The sequence below is a fragment of the Notamacropus eugenii genome, chromosome 1 (genome assembly GCF_028372415.1).
Source record: "Notamacropus eugenii isolate mMacEug1 chromosome 1, mMacEug1.pri_v2, whole genome shotgun sequence".
Lineage (NCBI taxonomy): Eukaryota > Metazoa > Chordata > Mammalia > Diprotodontia > Macropodidae > Notamacropus > Notamacropus eugenii.
In genome coordinates, this window is record NC_092872.1 from 100784685 (window position 1) to 100799241 (window position 14557).

At 41.6% G+C, this 14557-nt stretch overlaps 1 protein-coding gene across 3 annotated transcripts in view; it reads right to left on the minus strand.

Moving 5' to 3' along the window:
- Window positions 1-14557, minus strand: part of KANK1 (KN motif and ankyrin repeat domains 1) — a 266157-nt gene that overhangs the window by 30689 nt on the left and 220911 nt on the right. For all 3 annotated transcript variants that reach the window (XM_072610900.1, XM_072610895.1, XM_072610909.1), the window contains one exon: window positions 1853-4528. In XM_072610900.1, coding sequence (XP_072467001.1) covers window positions 1853-4528 — 2676 coding nt within the window. The remainder of the gene's footprint in view (window positions 1-1852; window positions 4529-14557) is intronic.

Here is a 14557-nt window from a genome sequence, read left to right on the forward strand (position 1 = left end):
CTTAGTCAGCTGCCTTTTCAGAGAAACTTAAAACTCCTACACATATATCACAGGGTCGTGGACTTAAAGATGAAGAGACCCAGGAGATTATCTAGCCTAAATCCCCTCCTTTTATACATGAGGAACCTGGCACCCACTGAGGTTAAGTGACTTGCCCGATGTTACAGAGGTAGGAAGTTGATGAGCTGGCATTTAAACTTGGGTATTATGGCTTAAAGTTCTTAGGTTTCAAAATTTTAAATCATGGCTTATTTAGAGAAAGAGGCAAAGTGGTAAAATACAAGGAATGCTGGAGTTGGAGTGAGGGGACCTAGATTTGATACTCATCACCTTTACTTACTATCTGTGTGACCTTATAAGCAGGTCCCTTCATATCTCTCAGCCTTAATTTCCTCATTTGCAAAATATGGGTAGCCATAAAACTTGCAGGACAACTAGGTGGCACAGTGGGGTGGCACAGTGGATAGAATGCTGGGTCTAGAGTCAGAAAGATGAGTCTTCTTGACTTCAAATCAAGCCTTAAACACTTACTAGTTGTGTGATCCTAGACAAATTACTCAAGTCTGTTTGCCTCAGTTTCCTCAGTTGTAAAATGAACTGAAGAAGGAAATGTCAAACCATTCCAGCATCTTTCCCAAGAAAACCCCAACTTGGGTCAGGAAGAGTCAGACATGACTGAACAAGCGAAAGCAATGGTACTTGTAATACTGACTTCACTAGATTATTGGGAAGGTGGTAGGGGGTTTTCAAATATGTGGATTTCCCCACATGTTTAGTATTATAAATATTCAGTGCATGAAAATATGTTCAGTAACGCTGATTTTCCATGTGCCATAAACATCACTGGAAGCATCTCTATTATTTTCTCCCATAGTATTCAGTTTGATTGGAAAGTAGGATTTCATTCTACTCCCCCAAACCTGCATACACATTTAAAATGAACAGAAAGAAATGGCATTTAACGGACTGCCAAGGCGGTAATTAACACTTGTAGAAAACCTGGTGGAAGTTCTCTCATACCAGTTATAACAAGGGAAATGATTCCACTGTCTTACTTACTGGAAAATGTATGGCTTGGTCATGAAATCTTGCAGTGGAACTACAGACATTATTTAACATTAAAGGAAAAAAATGGCGCTAACAGGATTTTCTGTAGGAAAAGGAGGGAGAGAAAAACCTAAAATCTGTTGTCAGATTTGAACGGTAGAAAGAACTTTGCCATGTCTGAAAGTTCTTAGAGGATTATTTCCCATCTGTCAACTTTTTTGGGGGTTGGGGTTGGGGGAGGAAGCTGGGGACAGGGGAGGTAGAAACCCTTGATTTCACTGATGTAGGGAATTCTCAGTGAAGAAACTCCTTTTGCAAATTAGCAACTGTTCAACATCTTATATATGATCTTGGAGAGTTGTGTAGGGTACTAGGAGGAGGTTGTAGGTGTGACTTGCCCAGGGTCTGTATGTGTCATGAAGTAACTCAAACCCAGGTCTTCATGGCTCCACTTGTCTCTCTTCCCTATCACCTCCACTAATTTTCAGTGAAATGAATTCTAACATACTGTTAATTATGGGCACAAATGGTAAGGAATTTGCTCATGTGTTCCTTCATAAAATAAACAAAAATCATGGAAACCAAATGGGAAGGCCAGACAATGTCATCTTCAGCCCCATGACCATAAAGGACTCTTGGGCTAACACAGACACAGAAACACACACACTCACTCTCTCTCTCTCTCTCTCTCTCTCTCTCTTTCTCCCCCCTACCCCTCCCTCTCTCCAAACAATCCAAAGAATGACTCAGAAAGACCTCTTTGCTACCTTTCCCTTCTTCCAAGTCCATCCCAAACACAGCCTACCTGCCATTTTGTCCAGGTTCTGTCTCGGGAAGTCTACATTCCTTAGTTCTTCAGTACTGGTGTACTTCATAACAGAGTTGATGGATGATAGCGTGCTAATGAGCTGTGAGTTAAGTGAGCCAATCTGAGAATGAGGTTCCCCAAAAGCATCTGCCAGTTCACTATAGTTTTCAGCCAAAAGTGTCTGTTGCTCTGCCAAGAGCTTCTGCACAAGTTCAATATAATGGTCTAAGCCAGTCATTATTTCAGAAGGAGCCTGGTTTGGGGGGCCTTCTACCAATTCACCTACAGGTTCATCTCCAACACCTACACTCCTCCTGCTGGCTGCTGACCCCATAGTCAACTGGGGGGGCCCACACGCCATATTCCTCAATTTAAGACCCACCAGGTAGTTCTCATTAATGTTTATTTGTCCCACTCCTGAGTCTTTGGTCTTTACAGCAGATGGCTTGTCAAACCCAGAATCGCTGGAAAGCAAAGTCCCAACCCCAATGGAACGAGTCTTGGTGGAAGTGTTGACATCCTTGACCCTGCCCTCCCCGACTGCCACAGTCCGCACATCCACAGTCCTAGTATTAGTCTGTTTGTCCAAAGTGCTTAGGAAAGTGTTAGTGCTGGAGTCCACCAGAGATGTTACCTCTGTGTTGGTGAACTGGTTTACCTGTTCCAATACTGTAGTGGTATGTTGGTTCATGGTTTGAGGCACAGCCATGATGGAGGAGTCCACCAGGAAAACAGACTCCGTATTCATGCTCTGGGAATTATACTCCTTTGGAGAGCAAATAGTCACATTGATAGAACAGTCTCCGCAACCTACGGACTGTACTTCTTTGATATCCAGCTGTGCCTTGCAAGGAGCCGGATCATCCAAAGATTCTTCCGTATTACTGCCTGTTACACAAACGCTAGTTTCCACACCCACACTCTTGTCACACATCTCCACAGACCTTCCAACACATTGGTCACATGTTTCCACATGCTCCTTCACAATCCACCAACTCATAGGCAGCTCTGGCCCAACAATCTTATTCTCCCAGTCAGGCTTGCAGGAGACACCCACACTACATGTCTGTAGCTGAGTCCCCACACAAGCATCCATCACATCCACATGATTACCAACCATTTGGTCTCTTGTTTGTACCACTGCCTCCACCATCCTGCTGAGGACAAGCGGCTGGACCATGGAGGCTTTGTCAACTTTCTTCCTGGACCCGGCCGCCTGCAACTCTTGTTTTAACTTAGTCATCTCCCGGTCATGGGTGGTTTCCTTGAGCTGAACCTCAAGCCTATAGATTTTTTCTTTCAGAGCTTCTATGGTTTGTTGCTGCAGCTCTATTTCCTTATCGGCTTCAGTGGTGACACCGAGCATTGCCTCTGTTACCCCAACTCCAGAGTCCCTGGTTTCTGTCTCAGTTCCTACAGCAGCTTCCCTGCATGGTCTGGAGGACCTGTGATACAGGACAACATCATCCATGTTGTCATCAGCACCCACGGCAACGGACCTGCACTCCTTGGAGGGACACTGCCCATTCTCTCTTATCTCTGGGGAGGTCTCGTAGCTACTGTCCTGGATCTTCTTCTCCAACGCCTGCATCTCTGCAGTGAGCTGCCGAAACTCCTTTATCCTCTGAGTGCTCTGTTCCACACTCTCCAATTCTTCGTCTTCACAGTCTATGTACAGTTCCCCTCCACCTCCTCTCCGGACTCTCGAGAGCTGCTGCAGCTGGGAAGCATTTCCAGCACTGTAGGATCGCTGCCTCACACCACAGGCATCGTTCTGGGAGGGTGACCTTTGGCTCTTCAGTTGGGAGACCAGCTGCCTCTTCTCCTCCTGCAGGACCGAGATCTTGACCTGCAGCACTGGAATGGTCCTCACCTGCTCTTCCAGCTCCTTCAGGCGCTTCAGGGCAATCGCCATTTGTTCTCTGATGTGTTGCAGGTGCAATGGACTTACATTGGTCACAGGAGTGGACATCCCAGAGCTCATGGGGCTGTGCCGGAGAGAGCTGCCCATAGAAGAGGCAGTAGCAGCCGTGGTGTAGATACTGTATTCCCCATTGCCTTGGAACCCGTTCTGGAGCTGATGGGCCGTGGAATTGTGATTCCCAGATCCCATAAAGGAGGGGAGTGAGCCTGTGGAGCCCAAACCGCTAAAACTGGCCAGCCTGGGTCTCCGAAACTCTCCTGGGGTCGCCTGCATGATGATCTTCTCCTGTTCTAGTCTTCTCCGAGTCTCCATCAGGGTTTTGGTGACATGAAGGTTATGCCTGGGGAGCTGGGGCGAGGGAGGGGGCAGCTGTCTATTTTCTGGGATGGTGAGGAAAGTGGGAGAGGTCTCAGAAGGGGCGGGCTGCCTGGTGGCCACAGAGGCTGTTACTTGGCTCCTGGCTGTTAGGAAGGAGGGGCAGTGTTTGTTATCATCGCTATTAGAAGAGGAGAGTGACTCAATGGAGGCCCACACACCTAGCTGGCCATGGGTATCCTTGGTTCCCGTGTAGAGTGGCACTGGCTTTCGCCTCTTCTGGATGTTAAGTTTTTTGATGGTGTTCCCCTTCTGTATGTCCTCTACATACTTGAGGAAATCTAAGTCCAGTTGATAACCATAGGGGGTCTCCACAAAATAATGATCTTTCTGTTCTTTGTCACTGTCTCCATTTAGCACACTCTCTGATTTTCCTGCAAGAGAGAGAGAGAAAAAGTTTTACTGTAATGGCACTGATAAAGATGTACAATTTATAATAGCTTATAAAAAACTAAAACTTCAAAGTTTTACTAAAACAACCAAGAGCCAATAAAAGAGCCACCAGACTGAGAGTTCAAATTTACTTAGATTTTATCCTTGGCTTTGCCATTTATCAGACGTATGCTTCAATTCCTTCACCTCCAAAACAGTGACTAGGTGATTTCCAAGGCCTATTTCAACTCAAATATTCAATGATTTGTACAGCCTTGTCATTCAATAAGCATTTATTAATTAATTGCTGGGAATGTGCCTGTCATTGTACTAACTGCTATGGATATAAAAATAGGCAAAAGACTGTCTCCCTTCAAAGATCTAATGGGGAAGGCAACATGCAAAATAAGCTATGTACAGAATTAAGTAAGAAATAATTAGCAAAGAGAAGGCACTAGAATTAAGAGGAACTGAGGAAAACTTCCAGTAAAAGAAGGGATTTTAGTGGAGACTTGAAGCCAGAAAGGTCAGTAGTTAGAGCAGAGGAGGGACAAAGCACAGCCAGAACAAATGCCCAGAGCCAAGAGATGGGATGTCCTTGTTTGTGGAACAGTCCCAGGTCAGGGTCACTGGACTGAATAGTATGAGTCAGGGAACGAAGTGTAAAAAACTGGAAAGATGGGAGGTAACAGGTTAGGTCATGAAAGGTTTTGAATGCCAAACAGCATTTTGTATTTGATCCTGGAGTCAAGAGGGAACCACTGGAGTTTATTGAGTAGGGTAGTGACGTGATCAGACCTGTGCTTTAGCAAAATCACTTTAGTGGCTGAATGGATGATGGATCAGAGTGCGGAGAGACTTGAGGCATCATCGGCAGGCTACTGCAATAATCCAGGTATGAGGTGATGCCCTGAAGTGGTGGCAGTGGCAAAGGAGAGGAGGTGGTACAGTTGAGAGATGCTGGAAAGGTGAAATTGGCAGGCTTTGGCAACAGATTGGATATGGGGGTAGTGAGGAATCCAGGATGACTTCTAGGTTGTGAGTCTCCAAAGGGGAAGCTGAGTGGGGAGGATTTAGGGGAAAAGAGAATGAGTTCTGCCTTGTCTTCAACACCCCTATTGCAGTGTGGGTAATTAGGACCAGGTTTTTATAATTATTACTCTTCTGAAGCAGACCATCCTCCTTCAGTAATGATGTCTCCAAATCTCTCAATCAATAAGTCAGAATTCTAGGCTGTTCCATCCTATGAAATTCCAGAGATTCTGGCTCTGAGGCAGAGCTCAGCCTCCAATTGATTATACCCAGCAATCTGCATGGTATAATGATAAGACAGATGAATTTGCCATCAATAGATATGGATTCAAATTCCACTTCTATCCCTCCCTACTGTGTGACCTTGGGCAAGTCACTCATTCCCCTTTTTGCTGAAATTTCTTCCATTTCTAAAATGAAGGAGTTGGACTAGAATATGATACTATGATCTTAATTCCACTCATTCACCGTCTACTTTTTTAAAAAGTTGCTTCATTTCAAGAAGCATCATCTGCTTCCAACTTTTTTGATTAAAGCAATCAATAAGAACATGGAATATTTCAGTTCCATGATACAACTGAACAGATGAAGTCAATGAAAATAATGGGAAAACCATGCTCAGACCACTGAGTCAGCCACATGGCATTTAGTAAAAGCTGTTTCTGACTAAACTGAACCAAGACAAACAGCAGACCTTTTTTAAAAAAAGAAATTGCAGGAACCTCCAAAGTTCAGCCCTACGGATATGAGAACTGTGTATCTGTTCCTGCCAAACATTAATAGGACTCATGTTTGTCTTTTTAAACTATGGACTTTTTAAGGGATTTAAGAAGGGAGGGGAAGGAAGGGGAGAAGCTCTTTTGGTGCCGTGTATCAGAGAAAATGAAAACCATCTTTAAAAACTACCCCCCCACCCCCAAAACCTAAGCCCAACAGATAAAGTAGTCCAAGTTTGTAAAGAAACAATTGCAAACTATTAGCAACCATATTTAAAATGCTTCAAATCACCGTTAATAAGAGAAATGCATGTCAGAACAACCCTGAGATTTTATTTCCTATGCAGAGAGCTGGCAAAGATGACAAAGGGATGGAAATAGTCTATTTTAAAGGGGCTGGGAAAAGACAAGCACACTAGTACATCGTCAGTGGAGTTGAAAACAATTTATAATTATCTAAATAAAATGGCTACAAATATTCATATTTTCTCTTTCTCTCTCTCCCCAACCCCTCAGCATAGTGTTATTTTTTTTTTGGTGGTAGCAAAAAATTGTAAACAAAGTAGATGCTAATGGCTAAAATAGGAATGTAAATGCAATGTTATTGTGCTAAAAGAAAGGGCGATTATAATAAACATAAAGAAGTGTGGAAAGTCTACCATGAACTGATGCAAAGTGAAGTAAACAGCACCAGGAAAACTTTATACACAATCGCTAAGACTTCACAAATGTAAGATGGAAAGACAACTGAAAATGAATATTGTAAAACTGTAAAGAATGAGCTTGACTCCAAAGAAGAAATATAGAGGATACCTCCCTCAACTCTAAAATACTGCAATTCAAAAAGACAAGTTCAGGGGACCCCTTAACATTCCTTAACAGGGCAGAGGGGAAGTTGTGTGTATCTAACAATATACTTTTCCCCAAAGTTTTTGTTGTAATTCTCTTTAAAAAAAAAAAAAAATTCTGTGATATAAAGGGTGGCTGTCTTAGAGAGGGGGAGAAGGAGGGAAAGGATATAGAGGGAAATCTGGATGATACAAAGCAAACCATATCCATAAAAACATTCATTTAAAAGATACACTCTGTAAAGAAAAGTATACTTCCAGAAGTTCCTTTTCCCCCATGCACTGGATATTTGTAGCTGAGCAGGTTTTCCTATTTTGCTAACCTATGACTGTCTCCTAAATTCTTGTCTTTCTTTTTAAACTCTCCTTGTTTTATAAGAAAAAATGGGAAGAAGAGGCCTTGAAGAGGGAATGAAAGACTTATACATTCATTTCCTGTGTTTTTTTAATCCCTCCGGCTATTAGATATTAGGCAGTATTTTCAATCCCAAGTCCCTTTAAAACATCCCATTTAAAACTGGACTACAACGCAATTTCTTTCTAGCTTAGAAATACACAACAAGGGCAGAGGAGACACACGGGGTCCACGCTGATCATAAAAGTGCCTTTTCAAACATATGTATTTCAATTCCACAAAAACATACTCACTAAAAGTATGCAGTTAGACTCGTTTCCAATGCTGTCTTGAATTCCACAGCCAAAAGAGAAAGTGCAGGCTCATGTGTCAGGCAGGGGCAAAGAGTTCTTCCTTCCACCCACAGGACTCCTATGTCATCCGGGCATTCTCAGTCAAAGCACCCCGGACCCCTCCATCCAGTCCTGGGAGTCCAGCTCCCCTTGGTAAAGCTGTCCACCGCTAGCTAACCAAGCAACAAGAGAAGGCAGTTCTGGAGCTGGACCACGTCCTCCTCTTTTCAGCAGTCACCAGAAGCACACTAGATTCGGTAACCTTTGGCCCCTCTCCCTGCTGTGCCAGCGTGCCTTGTCATAAACAAGCTTTTAAGCTCGTTGTAGCTCTGCCTCCAAACGTCCTCATCCTTCACCCCATAAGGAAAAGAAATCCTACATTCGTGTAAACTTAGCCAAGCCAGGCACACGATGTCATAGGCTGAGTTTTCACCAATGAACTCCCTCGCTTGCCCCAAGGACACTTAGCTGCTCAGCATTCCCAGTTTTCTTAATGAAAATAGAAAAATGCAATCCTGGGGAAAGGAAGGAAAAGAGAGAGAGAGAGAAGCCCACTTTCCTCTGTCCAATCTTCCAACCTAAAGACTGTCTATCTACTGTAACCGGCAGTCACTGTTTACTCTACCAGTCAAAGACAGTTTGTATTCTGCCAGAAACTGGGCAGGAACACAAACCCTCAACTACCTTAGAGGGGCAAAAGCACAATAGATTTCAGTGTTCTCCACGGCCTCCCAGAAGGGCAGCCTTGCAGCGAGGAGAGGGTACACAGTGGCTAGCTTTACAGGATGACGTGAAGTCTGGCTCTCCTCTTAACACTTTGGTGTGTAAGTACCAAGTAGTCATCTTTTAGAAGTAACCACAATTGTGCTTCTTTGGTACTGAGGAGAAGAAATCTAGGAGTTTTTGAAGACTGGTAGCCTTGTTTCCCTCCTTTATTTTGAAAAGGTTTTAAAAAAAAAACCACCCCAATGTAACCCATTTGACTTGAGAACCTAACACAAAACATCTGAATTCTGAATAGCCAACACTTTCCCTGGCAAAGTTATTTAAAACCTCCTAGGCTTGTTTTTGCCAGGATCATGAGACCCACAGAAGATGGCAGTGTAGTGTGAATTAATATGGAATTTCTATATCCAGGTTTCAGTAAAGCTTTGAGCCTGGTGTAATAATTAGCAACTAATACTTACATAGAGTTTAAGGTATGTATTATCTCCTTTGATCCTTCAAGCTAAGTGCCATGGTTATTATCATCACCCCCATTTTGCAGGTGGGGAAATTAAAACTGAGAGAAGGTAGTTGATTTTTTTCCCTGAGTCACAGATGTTGGAGGAGGGATTTGAACCAGGGTCTGCCTGACTCTGAGTGCAAGACTTTGGTCTACTATGCTGGCCAGGACATGAGCTTGCACTGATACAGTCTGTTCCAGGACCACCATCTTGACTCTGACAAAATTTGCATTATCACTGTTTATTTAGCATTGGGAGAACAGCTCAGTAGCAAGAAACCCTTTAGGTCTTTTGCCATGAGTACTTAAAATCCAAATTTCATTCTTCTCCAACTAGAAAATGGAGATGTGTTATTAAAGATATAATTTTTACAGGTCCTTTTTTTCTTTTTTTGAGGCAATCAGGATTAAGTGACTTGTCCTTGGTCATACAGCTAGTAATATCTGAAGGCAAACTGGAATTCAAATTCTTCTGACTTCAAGGCTGGTTTGATAGCCATCACTCTAACTTAGCTGACCCTTTGTTAATAATTGTTTCTATTTTATTGTTGTGTAGCAGTGCCCGATTCTTCCTGAGCCCCTTTGGGGTCTTCTTGGCAGAGATACTGGAGTGATTTGCCATTTTCTTCTCCAGATCATTTTACAGATGAGGAAACTGAGGAGAATAAGGTTAAGTGACTGGCCCAGAGTCACACAGCTAGTAAGTGTCTGAGGCCTCCCCTGGACTCATCAGTCATCCTGACTTCAGGCCTGGCGCTCTTTCCACTGTGCCACCTAGCAGCCCAGCTGTTTTTATAATTAAAAGTATTTCAGTGTCATTACTTTTTAATAAACAACTTTTATGCTCTTGAAGCATAAACTCTTAGCCATAGTGCTCATGTAGTTTTGAATTATAAATCTATCTTTCTAATATCTGGAGGTTTCATCTTCTTGATAAAAATGTTTGTTTCATGAGAGAAGCAACATATCTTCCACATACTTTTTACCTCCCTTTGCATCTTAGTACTGGGTACACAGAATATGCTACATAATTTGTATTGAACATGACAGCGCACATTCTGACTTCTTCAATAAAATATTACTGCTAATTACAAAATGGAACTGATGGAGATCTTGTGACTAACATACATTATCTAATTATCAGCCTGCACAGCAAAAAAAATATACACTGAAGTCAAGTATAAATAGTAAAAGGTTTGCATTTGGGGAAGAGGTTGGATGTGAAAAAGAATTGAAACCTAAAGAGGGGAACCACTGAGAACTTTCACCAAAAAAAACTCACAAAAGAAAATGCTTTATGCATTAATACACTGGTTGTAAACAGTGTGATGTTGACAACGGTTCTTTTAAGAATAAGTATTAAAGTAATGGTAAAATGAAAAAACAAGAAAAACTAACAAATCTGGGATTATTCCTTTAATGATACTCATTTGTAATAAAAAATGAGAAAACCAGAGACTAGAAAATGTATTATAACCTCATATGATGTTGGTAGGCTTTCAAATAAAGAACAATGACTGGATACACACATATGTCATAATATGCACACATACACATGCGAGTGTATATATATTGTGTATATCTCACACACACACACACACACACTAAGCAGACTTCCCTTGTCCAAGCAGAGAAATTGTTGGGAATTATAAATGCAACTATTAATGTAAACAACCAGAAAGGTGCTAAACCCTTTAGAGAGACAGTTTCTGATGTTCCAAAGGAAACCCTGCTTTTGAAGGTAAAATGATGCAGACTTGGGGAAGAAAATCTTCAAGTAAACCTTGTTTTTCTATTAGTTTGAGATACTTTATTTTCATCCAGAAGTTCTACCTTGTGGCTGATGAAGCTCCAGAGCCTGGCCAATTTCTATTAAGTAGAATTTCTCATGAGGTATGAACACAATGAAGGAAAACTGCTGAATCAGACCTGGAGAAGGACCTGGTCATGATCTCTGCCCACACTTACAAACTAGATGGTACAACTGCTTTGCCCATTGAGCTACTTAAAAGTTGCAGTATTAATTTGGGTCAAGTGGTGGGGAAGTAAAAAAGAACGTGAGACAAATTAAGATGTGGGATTAATGTTCTCAAGAAGTTAATGACTCTCTGATGATTAAACTAATTAAGTTAACAAATCAGCTTGTCAGAGTGGGATGAAGAGGAGGGTGAAATGAGAGAGAAAGCCATTCTAAACAGGTTTAACAGGAAGACTTCGCTGAGGAAGTTGTCGGCATTAAACTTTGAAAAACTAAGAGTTTCTGTGTACCCATGTCTATTATAGAAATGGTGGTTTGATAAGAAACAACTCAGGCACTGTAAAGTGACGGACAATGTGGTTATTAATTTTTACACAAATATGGCTTGGTCCTGTCAACTGAACTTTCGGTAATAAAGTAGTATTTTTAAAAGCTGCTCCTGACCCCCTCCCCCACCCATTTGATTAAACAGGCCTACCTTTTAAGCTAACTACTAACCTGAACTTACACCGTTCTGCAAAACATTTCCTGTAAGCGTAATAATAACATTAAGGAAATAGATGGCTATGCCAAAAAAATCAGAAGAAATTACTGGCCAAAGAGAACACTGTGTCATCAACATGTCTCTGTGCTAAATATTAAAATAATGTGCTTATGAAGATAAGTCACAGAGAGTTGGTCACCAATACGTGGAATCCATGAAACTGTCCACTAAAGTGGATGCGATGTGTGCGCACGAACAACTTACTCCCTCAGTTGATGGAACACCCACACCAAACTGAAACCAGAAGTCTTTCCAATTCCTTAAGTTTAGGCTAAGTCATAATGAAGCAAACAGGTATAAAGTCTCCCATGCCGCTGAACCCCTTTGGTCCCAAATCCCCAGACTTCCTTTCACAGATGATAATGACATTTCGTTTTCCCATGTGTCCCATAAGTTACAGGCGGTTTCAGTCCCCACATCTGCTCCGTTATCTCCAGTCTCTCAGATGCTCAAGTAGCACCATATCTGGACGATGGGACTCCATGAGTGAATCTCCAGACCTCGTACTAGATGGTCGGTCTAGGGGAGAAGTGTTAGATGGATAGAATAAATACCTAAATTCTGCCCATCCTTCAAGGTTCAGCTGAGCTCCTATCTCTAAATATCTCAGTTCACACTAATCTCTTCTCTAAATTCCTCTACCACTTGTCTGTAACGTCCATTTTGACACTCACCTACGTTGCAAATTAACTATTCCCTAAGTATGAATGTGCGCATTGTCTTTCAAAGTAAATTATAAGCATCTTGAGGGGAGGAACTGGAACTATATTTCTTTCTTCCTTTTTTTTTTTTTTTAAATAACACCACTGCACACAATGACATGTACATACTAAAGGCATCCCAGAAGGTTTGAGTTCTAAGGAACCCCTCTTCCTACACATTACAGGACTGGGACACAGAGAGAAGTAACTTAGCAAAATCATATATTATAAGTCAGTGGAAAAAGGCTAAATTAATTCTCAAGTCTTTCGATTCCCTGTCTACTGCTTTTTCCGTTATAAAAACTTCATACTGTAAGTGTGAGTGTTAATTTGATCAGCAAACTTAAGTGAGCTAACTCAGGAATCTGAGGTGGGAAGGGGAGAGCTAATGGCCTCTGAACAGACAGCATCTGGACTCTCTCCTCTGTCACTTGCCAATTCAATATTTCCATTCACTGGAGTCAACCTGACAAGCAGACTTGGTTTATATTTCTCTCTGTAGAATCAGCTCAGTAATGCTGGCTATTAATTCTTTTGTCTCAGAGAGGCAGCGGCTCTCAAAGAGTGGTCTGCAGACCCCTGGGGTTCCCTCAGATCCTCTCACAAAGTCCTCAAGTTCAAAATTATTTTCATAATAATTTTAAGACATCATTTCTCTAAATACAACTCCCTTTTCTAACTAAATATCTGTGTGAGGCCAGCTTTTTTTCATGTACTTCAACCAAAACAACATATCACAGCCAACTGAATGTGAATGCAGATAGGAGAATCCATTTGTCTTCTATTAAACTAGATACTGAAGATATGTGAAAAATACGTAAAGCAATGCCACTCTTCTCACTACATTTTTTTCTGGCAAACATAATGATATCTCATTAAAATGTGATTTATGTTAACATGTAATATGTTTATTGTTATTTTTAAAATGAATTCATTAATAACTTTAAAATTCACCTGTTTTCATCTCTAATGTGGCAAAATAGCATTAAATATATTCAGTGTTGTACCGGTAAACATTTAACAACTGGCTCCCCAAAGGGGAAAAAAGTACACAGGAAACATTTTAAATTCTGATTAACTTTTTCCGTCATCATTTTCTTATGTCTCGACAATCTACAAAACAATAAATCAAATTCTGGTTTGTAGCATTTGCCAATTTTTGAGTTATAAATGCTTACACTGAAAAGTTAACAATTGGCTCCCAAGCTGGTTCAAGCTGACTCCAGTATACTTTTGGATATAATCTGTATAAACAAAAAGTTTTTTGGGGGGTCCTCAGTAATTTTTGAGAGAGTAAAGGTGTTCTGAGACCCAAAAGTTTAAGAATTGCTGCTTTAAGATATCTAATTAACATTGAGAACTTCAAAAGAAATTTGAGGCAGATAGAGGTTTAACGATCTGCCCAGGGTCACAGCTAGTAGATGTTTTAGGGTGGTTTTTACCGACTCCAAGCCCAGAGCTCTACCCACTTTGCCACCTAGTTGCCTCTTATTTCTGTTAAGGGTAAGCACCAGCCTTCTGATCAGTCAGATTTGCAACCTTTTCCCTCCCTGTATAGTCAACAAATCTTGTTTGTATACAGGTACAGCATCGGTCCCCTTTTATTTACAAGGCTTAATTCAGATCCTTATCATTTCAATAGCCTCCTAATTGGTTTCCTGACCTCCAATCTTGTTTCACTCCAATCCACGCTCTACACAGCTGTCAAAGTGATATTCCAAAAGTGCAGCTCTGACCATGTGATCCCCTCAATAAATTCCAATGGTTCTTGGTTACTTTCATGAGCCAGTATAAACTCCTCTGCTGGCTTTTCAGACTCTTCACAGTCCAGCACCAACCTACATCTCCAACCTTATTAAACCGCAGTCCTCTTGGCCCCTGGAGTACCAGACTTCTCTCTCATACAATACACCATCTCCAGTCTCTGGGTCTTGGTACTGAAATGTGATGGATGAAATATACTCCTCCCTCGCCACCACTGTCCTTTGACATTCAGCTCAAGTACCACTTTCGGTATAAAAACTTTTCTGATTTCCAAAGCTTCCAGTGTTCCCATTTTGTGTGTATATGTTACGTGTGTACACATATATGTACATACATGCTTGTACATATATTCTTTATATGTTTATATATGTGCATGTTGTCTCCCACAGTACAAGGTCAGCTACTTGAAGGCAGGGGCTATCACCCTTGTCTCTGTATCTCCAGAGCTCAGCAGCACAGAGAGACTTCTAAATAAGTTGTTGTCTAATTTAGAGGATGGTTTGGTCTCCCACTGCATCCTGGGCCATCTCCAGTCA